This window comes from Lithobates pipiens, unplaced genomic scaffold (genome assembly GCF_037356315.1).
Source record: "Lithobates pipiens isolate NorthernLeopardFrog02 unplaced genomic scaffold, aLitPip1_a1.2 Scaffold_35, whole genome shotgun sequence".
NCBI classification, from domain to species: domain Eukaryota; kingdom Metazoa; phylum Chordata; class Amphibia; order Anura; family Ranidae; genus Lithobates; species Lithobates pipiens.
In genome coordinates this window covers 12,531,653-12,556,600 of record NW_027507811.1, presented here as the reverse complement: position 1 = coordinate 12,556,600, position 24,948 = coordinate 12,531,653, and the positions used below count along the sequence as shown (strand labels likewise).

Here is a 24,948-nt window from a genome sequence, read left to right as displayed (position 1 = left end):
TTTCCATCCTGCCTCGTGGTCCATTCTTTCATTAAGTTACATCGATGATTACACACACGCACACACACACACACACGCAGGTTATCCCTCACATCAAATCCAGAAAACGGAAAATAAAATAAAAACAACAATTCCATAAGAGTTTTCATCTTTTTAAATGCGAAAATCACTATACAGCATACAAGTCTTAATTCATAAAGCTTCATTACAAGTAGAATGATCGATATTTTAGCAATGTGACTGGAATATTCAATTCTTATTGAATATTTTTTTATGCATATCGTTTTGTTTTTTTTATTTTTTTATTTTTTTTGAGGTTATACAAGTATGTGTAGCGCTAACCCCCGAAGGAACTGCTGGTTTTTTTTGGGCTTACCGTTACCTTCCATTCTCCTTTTTGCACGTCTAGGGGATGTCCCGAGGTAGGTGGCCCAGTAGCTTGAGACTGACAATAGATCCACTTGAATGGATTTTATTTGTAAAACTCAAACCATTGAACAGTCTTTCAACTTGGAATCAGAGGGTTGGAAAGGAAGTTCAGGTACTCTCAGTGTCAAAGTCCAAAAAACGTTTAAGAACTTGCTTACTTTGACTGCATCCAGAGAACAGCCAATCGCAGCTGGATGATCACGCAGGTTGGACAGTCCCTCTCTCACAAGGCCTAGCAGCCAACAAGGTGCTTACTCAGGAACAAAGTCCTTGTCACAGACGTTGTTGTAGAACATGTAGGGAAACTAAGCTGTAGAACACTTGTAGGATACCTGGATCTTTCAGCCCGCTTGGCGATATCCACAAGACCGGATTCTCTCGGTTACTTCAGCCCTTCCAGGCTCTTGTTAAGAAAACCAACCAATACGTGGTGTTCTTCTAAAGAGTCCTCCCCTGAAATGTTTGAAGTACACTCCCGAACCGGAGACGGCACCCAACCACCTCAAAATCCTCCTTTAGATTCCTTGCCCTGGGCTAGCAGCCCCGAGGCACCAAAGTCGGGGTGGATCCGCACCCCAGGCCATCGCCTTCCTGGGGGCTGGTCAGGAGGACCAGGATCCTGAAGTCAGTACATCATACTGGACCGGAACCCCGAACCACGTGACGTCCGCATCTTAAATACCCTCTCCCAGAGGGCACAGCGAGAGGACCACACCCACTGACCTGGTTCCGAAAAAGAGTAACTTAAGCACCTGACCAGACTATCGTTCCACGCCTACCACCAGAGACAGCGCCCCCAGTGGAACATCTCACAGTCCAGTCAGACTAATGCAGAGGTCCAATTTAGACAAATAAACCCAAACCAAACTGCAGTTTAGGTAACGTTTAGTTTTGAAAAAACGCATAGTGCGACAGCTCTCCTCCCACCATACACACTACATTCTCTGATAGCTCTCCTCCACCATCCACACTACATTCTCTGACAGATCTCCTCCACCATCCACACTACATTCTCCGACAGATCTCCTCCACCATCCACACTACATTCTCCAACAGATCTCCTCCACCATCCACACTACATTCTCCGACAGCTCTCCTCCACCATCCACACTACATTCTCCGACAGATCTCCTCCACCATCCACACTACATTCTCCGACAGATCTCCTCCACCATCCACACTACATTCTCCGACAGACCTCCTCCACAATCCACACTACATTCCCTGACAGATCTCCTCCACCATCCACACTACATTCTCCGACAGCTCTCCTCCACCATCCACACTACATTCTCCGACAGATCTCCTCCACCATCCACACTACATTCTCCGACAGATCTCCTCCCACCATCCACACTACATTCTCCGACAGCTCTCCTCCACCATCCACACTACATTCTCCGACAGATCTCCTCCCACCATCCACACTACATTCTCCGACAGCTCTCCTCCACCATCCACACTACATTCTCCGACAGATCTCCTCCACCATCCACACTACATTCTCCGACAGCTCTCCTCCACCATCCACACTACATTCTCCGACAGATCTCCTCCACCATCCACACTACATTCTCCGACAGATCTCCTCCACCATCCACACTACATTCTCCGACAGCTCTCCTCCACCATCCACACTACATTCTCCGACAGATCTCCTCCACCATCCACACTACATTCTCCGACAGATCTCCTCCACCATCCACACTACATTCTCCGACAGATCTCCTCCACCATCCACACTACATTCTCCAACAGATCTCCTCCCACCATCCACACTACATTCTCCAACAGTTCTCCTCCACCATCCACACTACATTCTCCGACAGCTCTCCTCCACCATCCACACTACATTCTCCGACAGCTCTCCTCCACCATCCACACTACATTCTCCGACAGATCTCCTCCACCATCCACACTACATTCTCCGACAGATCTCCTCCACCATCCACACTACATTCCCCGACAGATCTCCTCCCACCATCCACACTACATTCTCCGACAGATCTCCTCCACCATCCACACTACATTCTCCGACAGATCTCCTCCACTATCTACACTACATTCTCCGACAGATCTCCTCCACCATCCACACTACATTCCCTGACAGATCTCCTCCCACCATCCACACTACATTCTCCGACAGCTCTCCTCCACCATCCACACTACATTCTCCGACAGCTCTCCTCCACCATCCACACTACATTCTCCGACAGATCTCCTCCACCATCCACACTACATTCTCCGACAGATCTCCTCCACCATCCACACTACATTCTCCGACAGATCTCCTCCACCATCCACACTACATTCTCCGACAGATCTCCTCCACCATCCACACTACATTCTCCGACAGATCTCCTCCACCATCCACACTACATTCTCCGACAGATCTCCTCCACAATCCACACTACATTCCCTGACAGATCTCCTCCACCATCCACACTACATTCTCCGACAGATCTCCTCCACCATCCACACTACATTCTCCGACAGCTCTCCTCCACCATCCACACTACATTCTCCGACAGATCTCCTCCACCATCCACACTACATTCTCCGACAGATCTCCTCCCACCATCCACACTACATTCTCCGACAGTTCTCCTCCACCATCCACACTACATTCTCCGACAGCTCTCCTCCACCATCCACACTACATTCTCCGACAGCTCTCCTCCACCATCCACACTACATTCTCCGACAGATCTCCTCCACCATCCATACTACATTCTCCGACAGATCTCCTCCCACCATCCACACTACATTCTCCAACAGTTCTCCTCCACCATCCACACTACATTCTCCGACAGCTCTCCTCCACCATCCACACTACATTCTCCGACAGATCTCCTCCTCCATCCACACTACATTCTCCGACAGCTCTCCTCCACCATCCACACTACATTCTCCGACAGATTTCCTCCACCATCCACACTACATTCTCCGACAGATCTCCTCCCCCATCCACACTACATTCTCCGACAGATCTCCTCCCACCATCCACACTACATTCTCCGACAGATCTCCTCCACCATCCACACTACATTCTCCGACAGCTCTCCTCCACCATCCACACTACATTCTCCGACAGCTCTCCTCCACCATCCACACTACATTCTCCGACAGACCTCCTCCCACCATCCACACTACATTCTCCGACAGATCTCCTCCCACCATCCACACTACATTCTCCAACAGTTCTCCTCCACCGTCCACACTACATTCTCCGACAGCTCTCCTCCACCATCCACACTACATTCTCCGACAGATCTCCTCCACCATCCACACTACATTCTCCGACAGATCTCCTCCCACCATCCACACTACATTCTCCAACAGTTCTCCTCCACCATCCACACTACATTCTCCGACAGCTCTCCTCCACCATCCACACTACATTCTCCGACAGATCTCCTCCTCCATCCACACTACATTCTCCGACAGCTCTCCTCCACCATCCACACTACATTCTCCGACAGATCTCCTCCACCATCCACACTACATTCTCCGACAGATCTCCTCCACCATCCACACTACATTCTCCGACAGATCTCCTCCCACCATCCACACTACATTCACCTACAGATCTCCTCCCACCATCCACACTACATTCTCCGACAGATCTCCTCCACCATCCACACTACATTCTCCGACAGATCTCCTCCACCATCCACAATACATTCACCTACAGATCTTCTCCCACCATCCACACTACATTCTCCGACAGATCTCCTCCACCATCCACACTACATTCTCCGACAGATCTCCTCCCACCATCCACACTACATTCACCTACAGATCTCCTCCCACCATCCACACTAGATTCTCCGACAGATCTCCTCCACCATCCACACTACATTCTCCGACAGATCTCCTCCACCATCCACACTACATTCTCCAACAGCTCTCCTCCACCATCCACACTACATTCTCCGACAGATCTCCTCCCACCATCCACACTACATTCACCTACAGATCTCCTCCCACCATCCACACTACATTCTCCGACAGATCTCCTCCACCATCCACACTACATTCTCCGACAGATCTCCTCCCACCATCCACACTACATTCTCCGACAGATCTCCTCCCACCATCCACACTACATTCTCCGACAGATCTCCTCCACCATCCACACTACATTCTCCGACAGATCTCCTCCACCATCCACACTACATTCTCCAACAGCTCTCCTCCACCATCCACACTACATTCTCCGACAGCTCTCCTCCACCATCCACACTACATTCTCCGACAGATCTCCTCCACCATCCACACTACATTCTCCGACAGATCTCCTCCCACCATCCACACTACATTCACCTACAGATCTCCTCCCACCATCCACACTACATTCTCCGACAGATCTCCTCCACCATCCACACTACATTCTCCGACAGATCTCCTCCACCATCCACAATACATTCTCCAACAGCTCTCCTCCACCATCCACACTACATTCTCCGACAGCTCTCCTCCACCATCCACACTACATTCTCCGACAGATCTCCTCCCACCATCCACACTACATTCTCCGACAGATCTCCCCTCCACCATCCACACTACATTCTCCGACAGCTCTCCTCCACCATCCACACTACATTCTCCGACAGCTCTCCTCCACCATCCACACTACATTCTCCAGCAGATCTCCTCCACCATCCACACTACATTCTCCGACAGATCTCCTCCACCATCCACACTACATTCTCTGACAGATCTCCTCCACCATCCACACTACATTCTCCAACAGCTCTCCTCCACCATCCACACTACATTCTCCGACAGCTCTCCTCCACCATCCACACTACATTCTCCGACAGATCTCCTCCACCATCCACACTACATTCTCCGACAGATCTCCTCCCACCATCCACACTACATTCACCTACAGATCTCCTCCCACCATCCACACTACATTCTCCGACAGATCTCCTCCACCATCCACACTACATTCTCCGACAGATCTCCTCCACCATCCACAATACATTCTCCAACAGCTCTCCTCCACCATCCACACTACATTCTCCGACAGCTCTCCTCCACCATCCACACTACATTCTCCGACAGATCTCCTCCCACCATCCACACTACATTCTCCGACAGATCTCCCCTCCACCATCCACACTACATTCTCCGACAGCTCTCCTCCACCATCCACACTACATTCTCCAGCAGATCTCCTCCACCATCCACACTACATTCTCCGACAGATCTCCTCCACCATCCACACTACATTCTCTGACAGATCTCCTCCACCATCCACACTACATTCTCCGACAGATCTCCTCCACCATCCACACTACATTCTCCGACAGATCTCCTCCCACCATCCACACTACATTCACCTACAGATCTCCTCCCACCATCCACACTACATTCTCCGACAGATCTCCTCCACCATCCACACTACATTCTCCGACAGATCTCCTCCACCATCCACAATACATTCTCCAACAGCTCTCCTCCACCATCCACACTACATTCTCCGACAGCTCTCCTCCACCATCCACACTACATTCTCCGACAGATCTCCTCCCACCATCCACACTACATTCTCCGACAGATCTCCCCTCCACCATCCACACTACATTCTCCGACAGCTCTCCTCCACCATCCACACTACATTCTCCGACAGCTCTCCTCCACCATCCACACTACATTCTCCAGCAGATCTCCTCCACCATCCACACTACATTCTCCGACAGATCTCCTCCACCATCCACACTACATTCTCTGACAGATCTCCTCCACCATCCACACTACATTCTCCAACAGCTCTCCTCCACCATCCACACTACATTCTCCGACAGCTCTCCTCCACCATCCACACTACATTCTCCGACAGATCTCCTCCACCATCCACACTACATTCTCCGACAGATCTCCTCCCACCATCCACACTACATTCACCTACAGATCTCCTCCCACCATCCACACTACATTCTCCGACAGATCTCCTCCACCATCCACACTACATTCTCCGACAGATCTCCTCCACCATCCACAATACATTCTCCAACAGCTCTCCTCCACCATCCACACTACATTCTCCGACAGCTCTCCTCCACCATCCACACTACATTCTCCGACAGATCTCCTCCCACCATCCACACTACATTCTCCGACAGATCTCCCCTCCACCATCCACACTACATTCTCCGACAGCTCTCCTCCACCATCCACACTACATTCTCCGACAGCTCTCCTCCACCATCCACACTACATTCTCTAGCAGATCTCCTCCATCATCCACACTACATTCTCCGACAGATCTCCTCCACCATCCACACTACATTCTCCGACAGATCTCCTCCACCATCCACACTACATTCTCCGACAGATCTCCTCCACCATCCACACTACATTCTCCGACAGATCTCCTCCCACCATCCACACTACATTCTCCGACAGCTCTCCTCCACCATCCACACTACATTCTCCGACAGCTGAAGTAAACCGGCTTGGACAAAATACAGTGATAGATGGATAAGATTTATTGTCATTGCTATTAAAATTTACAAAGATACTTCAAAAAAGGTAACTCCTCTCAATTTTTTGAAAAAAAGACACATTTCAGAAACATACACAGTTCCATAGCTCCGCTCTGGCCTCTCTTCTACGGGGGATAATTTGGGTGCTGGTCACTATAGTTCGTCTCCGCTCTCCATTGAAAATGTGAAAGAATATCAGCCACACTGCGCTTAGTTCCTCTTACAGTGTTTTTCAATAGTCAATGAAATGACTGCATACAGCATTGTCTCCTCCCCAAGATCCAAGCTTTCTCGACGCGTTTCACCTATCCTAACTTGCTCCCAAGACAGCAAAAAAAAAGATTTATTGTAAAAAAAAAAAAAAAACGTTACAATCAAGCACGTAACCCCCCCCTAAAAAAATGGAATGTCCCCGCCCCCCACATACATGCATGTACAAATGTAAAAACACACGCATTAGGGTGCCTATGCATGAAAATGTTGATTGCGATACACACGTCACATATCGCCACGCACGCTACGAGAGAAATAAATTTAGCACTCGAGTTCCCCCTGAAATGCTAGACGACCTTGTACGTTTTTTTTTTACAGTGTCCCCTATGGAAAGTATAGGGTATTACGTTTATCTCCATTTTACGAGTGCACACAATCGTTGGCTATTTATTTACTCATTTTTACTAATTTTTGTTACAACATACCAAAAAAAAAAAAAAAAATCGTGGTAATTTATTGCATGTGTGTAAGATTTAACTTTAGTGTATTTTTATACAAAAATGTGGTGTTTTCTAGACTTTGGCGCTTATAACGTTAAAAAAAAATAAAAAAAATGGAAGTACCGCTATCTTATTCTCTAGGGTGTCTGTTTCAGAAAATTTATGGATTGGGGGGGGGGGGGGGGGGTGTTTATGCAATCCCCGGGCATATAAAAAAATTTTTTTTAATTTATGAAAAAAAAAAAAGGAAAATGGGCTCCGGCGGCAAAAGGGTTACTGAGCTCATATTAATGTAGTACCACACGGAAATTCAACATTCCCACTAAAAGTCCCTCATTAGGAAGACATTGATTTTATCTTTATTGGAAAATAGATTTATAAATCACTGTGATAAAATTGCTGCTTATCATGTCAATTAAGCCGGCACATTTATGTAGTCCCTTCTATAGAAAAAAAAAAAAATAAATAAATAAATACAATTTAAAAAAAAAAAAAAAAAAAAAAAAATCGCAAAAAATAAATATTATAATAACTTTTTAAAATGTATACATCGGGGCATGTATTAGGGCATATAGGGCATATACATATATATATATATATATATATATATATATATATATATATATATATATATATATATTATATATATATATATATATGTGTGTATATTTTTTTTCTAACACCCTAGAGAATAAAATGGCAGCCGTTGCGATAATTTCTGTCACGCCGTATTTGCGCAGCGGTCTTACAAGCGCACTTTTTTGGGGAAAAAATACGCACAATATTTTTTGAATTAAAAAAAAATAAGACAACAGTAAAGTTAGCCCAATTTTATATATATATATATATATATATATATATATATATATATATATATATATATATATTGTGAAAGATAATGTTACGGCGCGTTAAATCTACCGTTCGTGGCGATACCTCACATGTGTGGTTTGAACACCGTTTTCATATGTGGGCGCTGCTCACGTATGCGTTCGCTTTTCGGCTGGGCGGAAAGGGACGGGGCGCATTTAAAAAAAAATGTATTTATTTTTTTCTTATTTATTTTACCTTTTACATTTTATTTTTACACTGTTCTTTTTTTTATTTATTTTTTTAAAGTGCCACTTTTATTCCTATTACCAGGAATGTAAACATCCCTTCTAATAGAAAAAAAGCATGACAGGTCCTCTTAAATAATATGAGATCTGGGGGGGTCAAAGAGATCTCACATCTCATATTTACACTAAAATACAATAAAAAATAAAAAATGTTGTTTAAAAAAAAATTCAAAAATAAAAAGTCTCTTTAAGAGCTATGGGCGGAAGTGACGCTTTGACTTCACTTCCGCCCTGCAATGGTATGGAGACGGGTGGGTGCCATCTTTCCTCTTTCGCGTCTCCATACCTAATAGGGAGAGGACGCGATCGCCTCTGCTGGCAGCTCCGGTAAGCGGCGGAGGGCACCGGAGCACGGCGGGAAGGAGGGGCCCCTCTCCTGCGACCGATAAAGGTGATCTCGCGCTGAATCCGCCACAGAGACCACTTTTATCTTAAACCGGACCTCCTGCTGAAGAAGAGGATACCGGGGTTATGGTAGCTAGCTGCTGCCAGAACAACGATATCTTTCTTCAAATTATCAAAGTATAACGACTGCGGGTGGTCCGTAAGTTGTTAAAAGTATCCAAAAAATTACCGACGAGTTTCGTCAAGTCCAGGGCTTGCCTGATAAACTGCTGACAAGGTCTGCACTTGTAGTTCGCACTGGGGAAAATACAGTTCACTTCTGGTTTGTTCACATTGTGAGCTTGTTTGTCAGCCAAGCCCTGATAAAAAGAGTGCTCCTGGACCTCCGAAATGCGTCGGCTAATTTTTTAGGTTGTACCCCTCAACTGTATCTGGACCCTTTAACAGTTGCGACAAGGTCTGGGCTTGTCATTTACACTGGGGAAAATACCATTGTAGGTCCAGTTCACTTGTTCACTTAGTTGTCAGTTAAGCCCTCATGCTCCTGGACTGCTGAAATGCGTTGAATACTTTCTGGATTCACTTCTGGTTTGCTCATATTGTTGTCAGTCAAGCACCCTGTTTCATCAGGGATTGACTGACAACAATGTGAACAACCAGAGTGAACTGGACCTACCATGCTATTTTCCCCCAGTGTGAATTACAAGCACAGACCTTGTCAGCCACCCTGATGAAGCGGGTGCTCCTGGACTGTTGAAACAAGTTGGCTACTTTTTGGATTGTACCCCTCGACACTTTATGGAATAGAGTTGTATCTGGAGATATTAGCATTAGTGAAAAGTTATGTGCTTGTAATTCACCATGGGAAAAATGCCATTTTAGGTCCAGTTCACTTATGGTTTGTTCAGCTAGTTGTCAGTTAAGCCCTGATGAAGGGGCATGCTCCTGGACTGCTGAAACCCATTGAATACTTTCTGGATTCTCTTATGGTTTGTTCACATTGTTGTCAGTCAAGCACCCCGTTTCATCAGGGATTGACTAACAACAATGTGAACAAACTAGAAGTGAACTGGACCTACAATGGTATTTTCCCCCAGAGTGAATTACAAGCACAGACCTTGTCGGCCACCCTGATGAAGCGGGTGCTCCTGGACTGTCGAAACACGTTGGCTACTTTTTGGATTGTACCCCTCGACCCTTTATGGAATAAAGTTGTATCTTAAGATATTAGCATTGGTGAAAAGGTCTGTGCTTGTAACTCACAATGGGAAAAATGCCATTGTAGGTCCAGTTCACTTCTGAATTGTTTGCATTAGTTGACAGTCAAGCCCTGATGAAGGGGCATGCTCCTGGACTGCTGAAACACGTTGAATACTTTCTGGATTCACTTCTGGTTTGTTCACATTGTTGTCAGTCAAGCACCCCGTTTCATCAGGGATTGACTGACAACAATGTGAACAAACCAGAAGTGAACTGGACCTACAATGGTATTTTCCCCCAGCGCGAATTACAAGCACGGACCTTGTCAGCCACCCTGATGAAGCGGGTGCTCCTGGACTGTCGAAAAACATTGGCTACTTTTTGGATTGTACCACTGGACACATTATGGAATAAAGTTGTATCTGGAGATATTAGCATTCGGGAAAAGGTCTGTGCTTGTAATTCCCAATGGGAAAAATACCATTGCAAGTCCAGCTCCCTTCTGATTTGTTCACATTTGTTGACAGTCAAGCCCTGATGAAGCGGGTGCTCCTGGACTTTCGAAACACGTCGGCTACTTTTTGGATTGTACCCCTCGACCCTTTATGTAATAAAGTTGTATCTGGAGATATTAGCATTCGGGAAAAGGTCTGTGCTTGTAATTCACACTGGGGAAAAATACCATTGTAGGTCCAGTTCACTTCTGATTTGTTTGCATTTGTTGTCAGTCAAGCGCTGATGAAGGGGCATGCTCCTGGACTGTCGAAACAGGTTGGCTACTTTTTGGATTGTACCCCTCGACCCTTTATGGAATAAAGTTGTATCTGGAGATATTAGCATTGGGGACAAGGTTTGTGCTTGTAATTCACACTGGGGAAAAATACCATTGTAGGTCCAGTCCACTTCTGATTTGTTCACATTGTTGTCAATCAAGCCCTGATGAAGGGGCATGTTCCGGAACTGCCGAAACACGTCGGCTACCTTTTGGATTGTACCCCTCGACCCTTTATGGAATAAAGTTGTATCTGGAGATATTAGCATTCGGGAAAAGGTCTGTGCTTGTAATTCACACTGGGAAAAAATACCATTGTAGGTCCAGTCCACTTCTGATTTGTTCACATTGTTGTCAATCAAGCCCTGATGAAGGGGCATGTTCCGGAACTGCCGAAACACGTTGGCTACTTCTTGGATTGTACCCCTTGACCCTTTATGGAATAAAGTTGTATCTGGACCTATTAGCACTGGGGACAAGGTCTGTGCTTGTAATTCACACTGGGGAAAAATACCATTGTAGGTCCTGTCGACTTCCAATTTGTTCACATTATTGTCAGTCAAGCCCTCATGAAGGGGAGTGCTCCTGGACCTCCGAAAAGGCATCGGATGCTTTTCGGGTTGTATCCTTGACTTCCAATGGAATAAAGTTGTATCTGGACCTCTAAGCAGTGGTGTGGTGCATCAATGTCAATTCTCGTTACATCACTCTACAAGCCAAGGAGACTCTGGAGAACCTTTGGGGTGTAGAAGCCACCAGCCCAGGAATCAGATAATTTACACCAACATCAATATGTAAAGATAACAATACAAGAAAGATAACCTTACGGGTCCAGTGCTTTCTTTCTACTTTCCTCAACTAAGTCAGGTAAGGGCTTTGTCTCTGCCGATGGGAGGAGAAGGCGTGGGTTACGTGTCTCCCTCTCTCTGCTGACGGGAGGAGGGTAATGAGTCGATGTAGGTTACATGTTTCCCTCTCGATTTGCTTCATCTCAGGCCCAAAGTGGGATACTGTTCCTTATAATAATTATCCTTGACTGGTAACAATCCTAAATCAACGTCCTTGGTCCCTGAATTAATTTTTATACCTCTGTTCCGACATCTGTTCAGGTATTTGCATTTGAAGGGTAATATATCTTATAAGCTTAGACTTTATCAGCTTGTCGGTCAAGTCCTGATGAAGGGGGTGCTCCCTGCTGAAACGCGTTGGATACTTTTTGGATTGTACCGACATCTGTTCAGGTATTTGTATTGAAGGGTAATATATCTTATGCTTGTGGAGAAGACAAGGAATGGAAACACCCAAGGAGCCCCCCAGAACTATAAAAAAAATGGCATTTTTCCCACTGTAAATTGCAAGCACAGACCTTGTTGGCAGCTTGTTAGTCAAGTCCTGATGAATGGGAGTGCTCCTGGACCGCCGAAACGCATCTCATACTTTCTGGATTTACTTGGGGTTTGTTCACATTGTGATCAGTTAAGCACTCCCTTCACCAGGGCTTGACTGACAACAATGTGAAGAAACCAGAAGTGAACGGGACCCACAGTGGTATTTTTCCCACAAGTTCAGACTTTGCCAAGTCCTGATGAAGGAGGGTACTCCCTCCTGAAACACGTCGGATATACTTTTTGGTTTGTACTGACATCTGTTCAGGTATTTGCATTGAAGGGTAATTCATGTTATGTTGGGGAGAATGCAAGGCAATGAAGGAGATCACCCAGGGAGTCCCCAAGAAATTTAAAAAGATGACTCAATCCATCACACCACCCCATGGACTGGAATATAAATTTTAAACCTCTGTTCTGACATCTGTTCAGGTATTTGCATTGAAGGGTAATATATCTTAGGTTTGTGGAGAAGACAAGGAATGGAAATACCCAAGGAACCCCCAAGAACTATAAAAAAAAGACTGGCATTTTTCCACTGTAGAGGAAAGCACAGACCTTGTCGGCAGCTTGTCAGTCAAGTCCTGATGAAGGGGAGTGCTCCTGGACCGCCGAAACTCGTCTCATACCTTCCAAATTCACTTCTGGCTTGCTCACATTGTGGTCAGTCAAGCACCCCCTTTCACCAGGGCTTGACTGACAACAATGTGAAGAAACCAGAAGTGAACGGGACCCACAGTGGTATTTTTCCCACAAGTTCAGACTTTGCCATCAGCTTGTCGGTAAAGTCCTGATGAATGGGGTGCTCCCTGTCGAAACACGTCAGATACTTTTTGGATTGTACCGACATCAGATCAGGTATTTGCATTGAAGGGTAATTTATGTTATGAGGGGAGAATGCAAGGCAAGGAATGAGATCACCCAGGGAGTCCCCAAGAAATGTACAAAGATGACTCAATGCATCACAACTCTCCATGGACTGAAATATAAATTTGAAACCTCTACAAAAAAAAAATGACTGGCATTTTTCACACTGTAAATTACAAGCACAGACCTTGTCAGCAGCTTGTTTGTCAGTCAAGTCCTGATGAATGGGAGTGCTCCTGGACCGCCGAAACGCATTTCATACTTTCTGGATTTACTTCTGGTTTGTTGACATTGTGGTCAGTCAAGCACCCCCTTCACCAGGGCTTGACTGACAACAATGTGAAGAAACCAGAAGTGAATGGGACCCACCGTGGTATTTTTCCCCAGTGTGAATCACAAGCTCAGACTTTGTCATCAGCTTGTCAGTCAAGTCCTGATGAAGGGAGTGCTTCCTGCCGAAACGCATCAGTGACTTTTTGGATTGTACCAACATCTATTCGGGTAATTGTATTGAAGGGTAATATAGCTTATGCTGGGGAGAAGACAAGGAATGGAAACACCCAAGGAGCCCCACGAACTACAAAAAAAAAAAGACTGGCATTTACCCACTGTAAATTACAAGCACAAGCCTTGTCCTGATGAAGGGGAGTGCTCCTGGACTGCCGAAACTCGTCTCATACCTTCCGAATTCACTTCTTGTTTGCTCAAATTGTGGTCAGTCAAGCACCCCCTTTCACCAGGGCTTGACTGACAACAATGTGAAGAAACCAGAGGTGAACGGGACCCACAGTGGTATTTTCCCACAAGTTCAGACTTTGCCATCAGCTTGTCGGTCAAGTCCTGATGAAGGGAGTGCTCCCTGTCGAAACACGTCAAATATACTTTTTGGACTGTACCGACATCTGTTCAGGTATTTGCATTGAAGGGTAATTTATGTTATGTTGGAGATAACGCAAGGCAAGGAATGAGATCACCTAGGGAGTCCCCAAGAAATATAAAAAGATGACTCAATCCATCACACCACCCGATGGACTGGAATATAAAATTGAAACATCTGTTCCGACATCTGTTCAGGTATTTGCATTGAAGGGTAATATATCTTAGGTTTGTGGAGAAGACAAGGAATGGAAACACCCAAGGAGCCCCCAATAACTATAAAAAAAATGACTGCCATTTTTCCCACTGTAGATTAAAAGCACAGACCTTGTTGGCAGCTTGTTTGTCAGTCAAGTCCTGATGAAGGGGAGTGCTCCTGGACCGCCGAAATGCACCTCATACCTTCCAAATTCACTTCTGGTTTGCGCACATTGTGGTCAGTCAAACATCCCACTGTAGATTAAAAGCACAGACCTTGTCGGCAGCTTGTTTGTCAGTCAAGTCCTATGAAGGGGAGTGCTCCTGGACCGCCGAAACGCACCTCATACCTTCCAAATTCACTTCTGGTTTGCTCACATTGTGGTCAGTCAAACACCCCCTTTCACCAGGGCTTGACTGACAACAATGTGAAGAAACCAGAAGTGAACGACACCCACAGTATTTTTCCCACAGATTCAGACTTTGCCATGAGCTTGTCGGTCAAGTCCTGATGAAGGAGGTGCTCCCTGCTGAAACATGTCAGAGATACTTTTTGGATTGTACCAACATCTGTTCAGGTATTTGCATTGAACGGTAATTCATGTTATGTTGGGGAGAATGCAAGGCAAGGAATGAGATCACCCAGGGAGTCCCCAAGAACTATAAAAAGATGACTCAATCCATCACACCACCCCATGGACTGGAATATAAATTTGAAACCTCTGTTCCGACATCCGTTCAGGTATTTGCATTGAAGGGTAATATATCTTAGGTTTGTGGAGAAGACAAGTAATGGAAACACCCAAGGAGCCCCCAAGAACTATCAAAAAGAAACCAGAAGTGAACGAGACCCACAGTATTTTTCCCACAAGTTCAGACTTTGCCATAAGCTTGTCGGTCAAGTCCTGATGAAGGAGGTGCTCCCTGCCGAAACACGTCGGATATACTTTTTGGATTGTACTGAAATCTGTTCAGGTATTTGCATTGGGGGGTAATTCATGTTATGTTGGGGAGAATGCAAGGCAAGGAATGAGATCACAGAGGGAGTCCCCAAGAACTATAAAAAGATGACTCAATCCATCACACCACCCAATGGACTGAAATATAAATTTGAAACCTCTGTTCCGACATCCGTTCAGGTATTTGCATTGAAGGGTAATATATCTTAGGTTTGTGGAGAAGACAAGTAATGGAAACACCCAAGGAGCCCCCAAGAACTATAAAAAAAGACACCAGAAGTGAACGAGACCCACTGTATTTTTCCCACAAGTTCAGACTTTGCCATGAGCTTGTCGGTCAAGTCCTGATGAAGGAGGTGCTCCCTGCCGAAACACGTCGGATATACTTTTTGGATTGTACCAAAATCTGTTCAGGTATTTGCATTGAAGGGTAATTCATGTTATGTTGGAGAGAATGCAAGGCAAGGAATGAGATCACCCAGGGAGTCCCCAAGAACTATAAAAAGATGACTCAATCCATCACACCACCCCATGGACTGAAATATAAATTTTAGATGAACTGACCCTCTAAAGTTTATCTTTTGTTGATAGAACCCATCTATGAAAATAAGAGTTCAGTCTACAAAAAAGATTGGCTAAGATTTGTTTTGACGGTTGTGCGTTCTCTGGTGTTTAACTAGATGTTGTTTCCGTATGAAACATTTTCCGCACTCCAAGCAGCCGAACGGCTTCTCTCCCGCGTGGATCTTCTGATGAGACTGCAGGTTTTTCTTTTGCGCAAAAAGCTTCCCGCACTCGGAGCAGGAAAAGGGCCTTTCGCCGGTGTGGACCCGCTGGTGCGCAACAAGTTTCGACTTGCTGCAGAACAACTTCTCGCACTCCGGGCAGGAGAAGACCCGCTTGCCGGCGTGAAATTTCTGGTGTAGGACGAGCTGAGGTTCAGTCTTGAAGGACTTGGGGCACTCCAGGCAATAAAAAAAATGCTCGTCTTCGTGACTTTTCCGGTGCGCGATGAGGCTCGCCTTTAGAGTGAAGCTTTTCCCGCACTCTATGCAGGAGAAAGGGCGCTCGCCGGTGTGGCTCCTCTGGTGTATAAGAACGTATTCCTTCCGCGAGAAAGATTTTCCACACTCTAAGCAAGAAAAAGGCCGCTCCCTGGTGTGACTTCTCTGGTGTCTAAGAAGTTGGGTTTTCCGCAAGAAGGACTTCCCGCACTCTGAACATAGAAAAGGGCGTTCCCCCGTGTGACTTCTCTGATGGATAATAAGATCCGTTTTCCGTGAGAAAGATTTGCCGCAATCCGAACACAGGAAACGGCGTTCGCTCCTGTGGCTTTTCTGGTGTCTAAGAAGTTGAGCTTCCCGTAAGAAGGATTTTCCGCACTCCGAACATGGAAAAGGTTGCTCATTGGTGTGACCTCTCTGGTGTCGAAGGAGATGCGTGTTCCTCGAGAAGGATTTGCCGCAAACCGAACACGGGAAAGGACGTTCTCCCGTGTGGCTTCTCTGGTGTCTAAGAAGGTGTCCTTTCTGTGAGAAGCATTTGTCACAATCCGAACACGAAAAGATCTCCCGACCCGTGTGAACCCGCCAATGGACTTGAAGTTCATATTTTGTCTTAAACTCTTTGCCGCACTCTGAGCAGGACAACAAACCTTTATCTAAGTGAAATTTCCGATGATGCGTAAGGGATGCTTTTTGGTTAAAGCTCTTGCCACAATCTGGACAGGAAAAACGACCATCGTTGTTGTGAATCTGCTTGTGCCTGATGAAGGCACTCTTCCATGTAAAACTTTTCCCGCACTCTACACATGAATATGGATTCTCCCCTTTCTGGGTCTTCCCATGGGCATTTTGTCCATCTGCTGGAAGGAGACATTTGTCATTATAAGCATGTACATTTATAATCTCTAGTCACAATTTATGTATTCTGGTCTTCCATGGGGCTCTGGCAAAGAATTGGCAATGGAGATGGACCTTTCATATGGTGTACAGTATCTCCTCCTCATTTGTTGGGAACATGACATTATATTGAGGAATGGAGATGGACCTTTCATATGATGTACAGTATCTCCTCCTCATTTGTTGGGAACATGACGTTATATTGAGGAATGGAGATGGACCTTTCATACGGTGTACAGTATCTCCTCCTCATTTGTTGGGAACATGACATTATATTGAGGAATGAAGATGGACCTTTCATATGGTGTACAGTATCTCCTCCTCATTTGTTGGGAACATGACGTTATATTGAGGAATGGAGATGGACCTTTCATATGATGTACAGTATCTCCTCCTCATTTGTTGGGAACATGACGTTATATTGAGGAATGGAGATGGACCTTTCATACGGTGTACAGTATCTCCTCCTCATTTGTTGGGAACATGACATTATATTGAGGAATGAAGATGGACCTTTCATATGGTGTACAGTATCTCCTCCTCATTTGTTGGGAACATGACGTTATATTGAGGAATGGAGATGGACCTTTCATATGATGTACAGTATCTCCTCCTCATTTGTTGGGAACATGACGTTATATTGAGGAATGGAGATGGACCTTTCATATGGTGTACAGTATCTCCGCCTCATTTGTTGGGAACATGACATTATATTGAGGAATGGAGATGGACCTTTCATATGGTGTACAGTATCTCCGCCTCATTTGTTGGGAACATGACGTTATATTGAGGAATGGAGATGGACCTTTCATATGATGTACAGTATCTCCTCCTCATTTGTTGGGAACATGACGTTATATTGAGGAATGGAGATGGACCTTTCATATGGTGTACAGTATCTCCTCCTCATTTGTTGGGAACATGGCGTTATATTGAGGAATGGAGATGGACCTTTCATATGGTGTACAGTATCTCCTCCTCATTTGTTGGGAACATGACGTCATATTGAGGAATGGAGATGGACCTTTCATATGATGTACAGTATCTCCTCCTCATTTGTTGGGAACATGACGTCATATTGAGGAATGGAGATGGACCTTTCATACAGTGTACAGTATCTCCTCCTCATTTGTTGGGAACATGACGTTATAGTGAGGAATGGAGATGGACCTTTCATATGGTGTACAGTATCTCCTCCTCATTTGTCGGGAACATGACGTTATATTGAGGAATGGAGATGGACCTTTCATATGGTGTACAGTATCTCCTCCTCATTTGTTGGGAACATGACGTTATATTGAGGAATGGAGATGGACCTTTCATATGGTGTACAGTATCTCCTCCTCATTTGTTGGGAACATAACATTATATTGAGGAATGGAGATGGACCTTTCATATGGTGTACAGTATCTCCTCCTCATTTGTTGGGAACATGACGTCATATTGAGGAATGGAGATGGACCTTTCATATGGTGTACAGTATCTCCTCCTCATTTGTTGGGAACATGACGTTATATTGAGGAATGGAGATGGACCTTTCATACAGTGTACAGTATCTCCTCCTCATTTGTTGGGAACATGACGTTATATTGAGGAATGGAGATGGACCTTTCATATGGTGTACAGTATCTTCTCCTCATTTGTTGGGAACATGACGTTATATTGAGGAATGGAGATGGACCTTTCATATGGTGTACAGTATCTCCTCCTCATTTGTTGGGAACATGACGTTATATTGAGGAATGGAGATGGACCTTTCATACAGTGTACAGTATCTCCTCCTCATTTGTTGGGAACATGACGTTATATTGAGGAATGGAGATGGACCTTTCATATGGTGTACAGTATCTTCTCCTCATTTGTTGGGAACATGACGTTATATTGAGGAATGGAGATGGACCTTTCATATGGTGTACAGTATCTCCTCCTCATTTGTTGGGAACATGACGTTATATTGGGGAATGGAGATGGACCTTTCATATGGTGTACAGTATCTCCTCCTCATTTGTTGGGAACATGACGTTATATTGAGGAATGGAGATGGACCTTTCATATGGTGTACAGTATCTCCTCCTCATTTGTTGGGAACATGACGTTATATTGAGGAATGGAGATGGACCTTTCATATGGTATATATTTCAGTCATTTTTGTATTTTATGCTTAATCAGCTCTAGCCCCCAGATAGTGAGGTTCTATACTTTAAACTTTGTAAAATGTGAACAGTTTCTGCCCATGACTCGCCTGAACTGATATCTGGAGAAGATTCCTCCTCTTTGATTGTAACCCTTATCACATCCTCCTTCGTACTCTGCTGATCAGCCATCACATCCGTCTTCTCTTCTTCCTCCTTCACCTCAGCATTTATATCTGCCTGTTCTTCACCCTAAAACCACAAAATGATAAAAAGAAATATCCACAAAACGTGAGCACGAATACCCAGAGACCTCAAACGTGATTATCTCATGCAGGCTGGAATGTGATTGAGTTGGACTTGCTCCAAATTCATCTACCTGATGATGGTGGGGGATGGTGTAATCTTCCCGTGTGGAATCCAGAGGTTGGGGACTTCCCGGTTGTGAGTTGCTTTTATCAGATGGCTCCATCGTAATGTCCTTGTGGGGATCTCTGTGTCCTTCAGAAAGCTTCTTCATCTCACCATACGTCTCGTCTTCCACTCTAAATTTATAATAAAAGATGAATTGTAACCAACAAGCCTGTATATATGTAGCGCTACCCCCGCCAGGGCCTCTGATCTTAACTGATTATTTTGCGAACAGTGCAGAGGCCACCATTCGCCCCAAGCAACAGTCCGTTCACAATGGCTCCAATGAACAGTCTAGGGCCGAGGTCTTCATATTTTCTAAACCAAGGGCCAATTTACTTCATGCTTCAGTGGGGGCTGGACTGTGGCCAGTGGGGGTAGAAAATGCCCTAGCATTAGTGGGAGTCGTGTCCCATCGTTAGTGTCAGTGGAAAGAATATTACCCCAACGTTTGTGTCAGTGGAAGGAACAATGCCCCATCGTTGGTGTTTGAGGAAGAAATTTGGCCCCATTGTTAGAGTTAATGTAAGGAATAGTGTCACATCATTGGTGTCAGTGAAGGAAAAGTGTCCCATTGTTGGTGTCAATGTAACAGTGTCCAATCATTGGTGTCAGTGGGAAAAATGATTTCCCATTGTTGGTGTCTGTGGAAAGAAAAGTACTCCATCCTTGGTGTCCGTGGAAGAAATAGTGTCCCATTGTTGGTATCAGTGGGAGAAATAATTCCACATGGCTTCCTGGCTCCTGAAGGCACACCGAGGCTCAACAGCTAACACACTGTGCGGGGGCGCCACGTGAGTTCCCACTTGTTATTTTGAATAACGTATTTTCCTATATACTGTACTTAGTTGGCACCCTCCACTATTTGAGGCGCTGCCAGTGATATTTTTGGACCTATGGGCTTTCTAGTATAATCCTACACCCCCAGGAGCACATATATACGTCTGTGATTCTTTGCAGCTCAGCTGTATCCCTAGTGGCGCTATTCCTTGTGGCAAACCCTCACAGCTGGGGACCATGGGGCAAGTGTCATTGTAATCTAAAACCTCACAGCTGGGGACCATGGAGCAAGTCTCATAGCAATCTAAAACCTCACACCTGGGGACCATGAGACAATTCTCAGCAATCTAAAACTTCCCAGCTGGGGACCATGAGGCAAGTCTCATAGCAATCTTAAACCTCACAGCTGGGGATCATGGGGCAAGTCTTATTGCAATCTAAAACCTCAAGCTGGGGACCATGAGGCACGTCTCATAGCAATCTAAACCCTCACAGCTGGGGACCATGAGGCAAATTTGATAGCAATCTACAACCTCACAGCTGGGGACCATGAGGCAAATTTGATAGCAATCTACAACGTCACAGCTGGGGACCATGAGGCAAATCTCATAACAATCTAAAATCTCACAGCTAGGGACCATGAGGCAAGTTTCATAAGAATCTAAAACCTCACAGGTGGGGACCATGAGGCAAGTCTCATAGCAATCTACAACCTCACAGCTGGGGACCTTGGGGCAAGTCTCATAGCAATCTAAAACCTCACAGCTGGGGACCATGGAGCAAGTCTCATATCAATCTAAAACCTCACAGCTGGGGACCATGGGGCAAGTCTTATTGCTAACAAAAACCTCACAGCTGGGGACCATGAGGCAAGTCTCATAACAATATAAAACCTCACAGCTGGGGACCATGAGGCAAGTCTCATAGCAATCTACAACCTCACAGCTGGGGACCATGAGGCAAGTCTCATAGCAATCTACAACCTCACAGCTGGGGGCCATGAGGCAAGTCTCATAGCAATCTAAAACCTCACAGCTGGGGACCATGGAGCAAGTCTCAAAGCAATCTAAAACCTCACAGCTGGGGACCATGAGGCAAGTCTCATACAATCTAAAACTTCACAGCTGGGGACCATGGAGCAAGTCTCAAAGCAATCTAAAACTTCACAGCTTGGGACCATGGAGCAAGTCTCAAAGCAATCTAAAACCTCACAGCTGGGGACCATGGAGCGAGTCTCATAACAATATAAAACCTCACAGCTGGGGACCATGAGGCAAGTCTCATAGCAATCTACAACCTCACAGCTGGGGACCATGAGGCAAGTCTCATAGCAATCTACAACCTCACAGCTGGGTACCACGGGGCAAGTCTCATAGCAATCTACAACCTCACAGCTGGGGACCACGGGGCAAGTCTCATAGCAATCTAAAACCTCATAGCTGGGGACCATGAGGGAGATCTCTTTAACAGGAAATGCTCTTCTTGGTAGTTACTGTTGCTGAACAGTCAAAGGCTCCAGAGTTTAAGGTCATGGGGCAAGTTTTCTAGACATCTGGTTATTTTGTGCAACGCACAGTGATTGGTGACCAGCGCAGTTCTCCAGCACACAGTCTTAAGGTCACTACTCACAAGTTCCCAGGACACAACCTACTGAGTGAAATGGAGCATCTCAGGACCAGATCCCTGGTGTTGCGGTTCTGCAGCTAGTTCTAAGCAAAGCCCTTCTGAGGCCTCCTAAAGCAGCTGTATAGTCCATGGATTGCTTGGCAGCAGCAGCCCTGCACCTCTGGAATCCTCCTGGGGAGAATGAACCCTACTCTTCAGTGTCTCAGACTCTTTATCTCCATCCAAGCCCAGTACTAGACACTCCTCTCCAGGGATTGGCTGGAACCCGATAAATATTCAGGCTGGTTGATTTGAATCTTCCGCCCTAAGCTCTGGAAGCTTCTTTCAGAGGTGGCCCCGGGGGGGGGGGGGGGGGGGGACCAATCTCATAACTACCAGAGCTTGTTAATCATCTATCTGATGATGGTGGGGGATGGTGTGACCTTCCTGTGTGGAATCCCGGGAATACAGAGGACAGGGACCTCTCTCTGGTGGGTTCCCATTACTGGATCCATCTGTAGGAAACACACACACTGACTGAATACATTGTTTCTATGTGTTTATCAGATGATGGGGGATCTAGGTGGACCCTAAATGCATAGCTGGATGATTGGATATATAGTTAGGATGTATCCGGTCTATAAACCAGAGGCTCTGGATGGACAGTTGGATACATGGTTCTATATTTAGGATGTATCCGGTCTATAAACCAGAGGCTCTGGATGGACAGTTGGATAAATGGTTCTATATTTAGGATGTATCCGGTCTATAAACCAGAGGCTCTGGATGGACAGTTGGATAAATGGTTCAATATTTAGGATGTATCCGGTCTATAAACCAGAGGCTCTGGATGGACAGTTGGATAAATGGTTCTATATTTAGGATGTATCCGGTCTATAAACCAGAGGCTCTGGGTGGACAGTTGGATAAATGGTTCTATATTTAGGATGTATCCGTTCTATAAACCAGAGGCTCTGGATGGACAGTTGGATAAATGGCTCTATATTTAGGATGTATCCGGTCTATAAACCAGAGGCTCTGGATGGACAGTTGGATAAATGGTTCTATATTTAGGATGTATCCGGTCTATAAACCAGAGGCTCTGGGTGGACAGTTGGATAAATGGCTCTATATTTAGGATGTATCCGGTCTATAAACCAGAGGCTCTGGATGGACAGTTGAATAAATGACTCTATATTTAGGATGTATCTGGTCTATAAACCAGAGGCTCTGGATGAACAGTTGGATAAATGGTTCTATATTTAGGATGTATCCGGTCTATAAACCAGAGGTTCTGGATGGACAGTAGGATAAATGGTTCTATATTTAGGATGTATCCAGTCTATAAACCAGAGGATCTGGATGGACAGTAGGATAAATGGTTCTATATTTAGGATGTATCCGGTCTATAAACCAGAGGCTCTGGATGGACAGTTGGATAAATGGTTCTATATTTAGGATGTATCCGGTCTATAAACCAGAGGTTCTGGATGGACAGTTGAATAAATGGCTCTATATTTAGGATGTATCTAGTCTATAAACCAAAGGCTCTGGATGGACAGTTGAATAAATGGTTCTATATTTAGGATGTATCCGGTCTATAAACCAGAAGCTCTGGATGGACAGTTGAATAAATGGCTCTATATTTAGGACAGACATAACGGGGATTTACTGGGTGTAAATATAAAATAATATCTTATTACCTCCTCTACTGCAAGTTCCAGCAACGTCTTCTCTCTACTTCCAGTAGAGTCACCTCTGACCTGGAAATTCCTATTTATACCCGACCTCACTTCCTGTCTGTACCCGACATCACTTCCTGTCTTTGCGTTCCACGTAAAGTATTTGCAATCGCCACCCTGTGGCGGACTTCATTTCTGCAGCATAGGCAGTGCTTCCGTCCTATGCTTACAGTTCTGTTTAATACGCTCTTATTTTTAATTCAGAAAATGATAGCCACAACGGCTTGAAAGTGTTTTTCAATTTCCCCAAATTTTTTAAATTCTGGAAATTTTGATCTATGGAAACAATGTGTTTGCTAAATTAATATTTTACATATTAACATTTTTTTTTTTTAGAAAATGTACAGAGAAAATGTATCAAAATCCTGGTTTTGTAATATCTCTTCTATTACTTTTTTAGGTGTTACTGAACAAAAATTGAAGACAAAAAAATTCCTGTAAAGGAAGAGTTTATACTTACCCGGCACAGTGCTCCCTCCCAAAACCTTCTATCTGCTCTGGGTCTATGCTGGCTGAGGGATCTTAACATTTGATATTCTTTCGGGTGTGTTGGGTGTCTTTTTCCCCTGCCATGCTCTGTGGTTCCTCCTGCCTGCCCATGTGTCACTACCAGAACTTAGATGCCAACAAGATGCTCCCAGCTTGCCCAGTGCCTGCCAGGGTTTCTGTGTACTCCAACCGGAGCTCACGCACCAAGGCAAGCTTACCGTTTTTGACATCCTAAGAACATGCGTCAAGTGAGCCAGAACATTATACTCCATCGCCAGGGCCAGAGGATACACCCTAACTGTCCTATATAACGCAGGAGACCGGTGCTCAGGACATAAGAGCTGCACAGGCAGTGTGTTCATGGGTGGGAGGGGGCATTTCGTGGTGAGATGCCCCTGCCGTGATCCCCATCACTTTCCTGGCTGGGCATGAGGTAGAACTGCAAAAAAAAGTGGTGGCCATGGGAGTTAAACATGGGGAACATAGTGAAGCTATGAATGGGGGGGGGGTGAAGGCAGTGGAGGGGGTG

At 45.3% G+C, this 24,948-nt stretch overlaps 1 protein-coding gene across 1 annotated transcript; it reads right to left on the bottom strand.

Moving 5' to 3' along the window:
- Positions 1-8,481: 8,481 nt before the first annotated feature.
- On the bottom strand, positions 8,482-24,155 carry LOC143955758 (uncharacterized). Its single transcript, XM_077465880.1, has 4 exons — positions 23,892-24,155; positions 19,772-19,937; positions 19,503-19,644; positions 8,482-17,220 (listed from the first exon to the last, which is right to left on the bottom strand). Exons 2-4 carry the CDS (start codon positions 19,910-19,912, stop codon positions 15,995-15,997), a joined length of 1,509 nt encoding a protein of 502 aa, XP_077322006.1. The 5' UTR covers positions 19,913-19,937; positions 23,892-24,155; the 3' UTR covers positions 8,482-15,994.
- Positions 24,156-24,948: the final 793 nt, after the last annotated feature.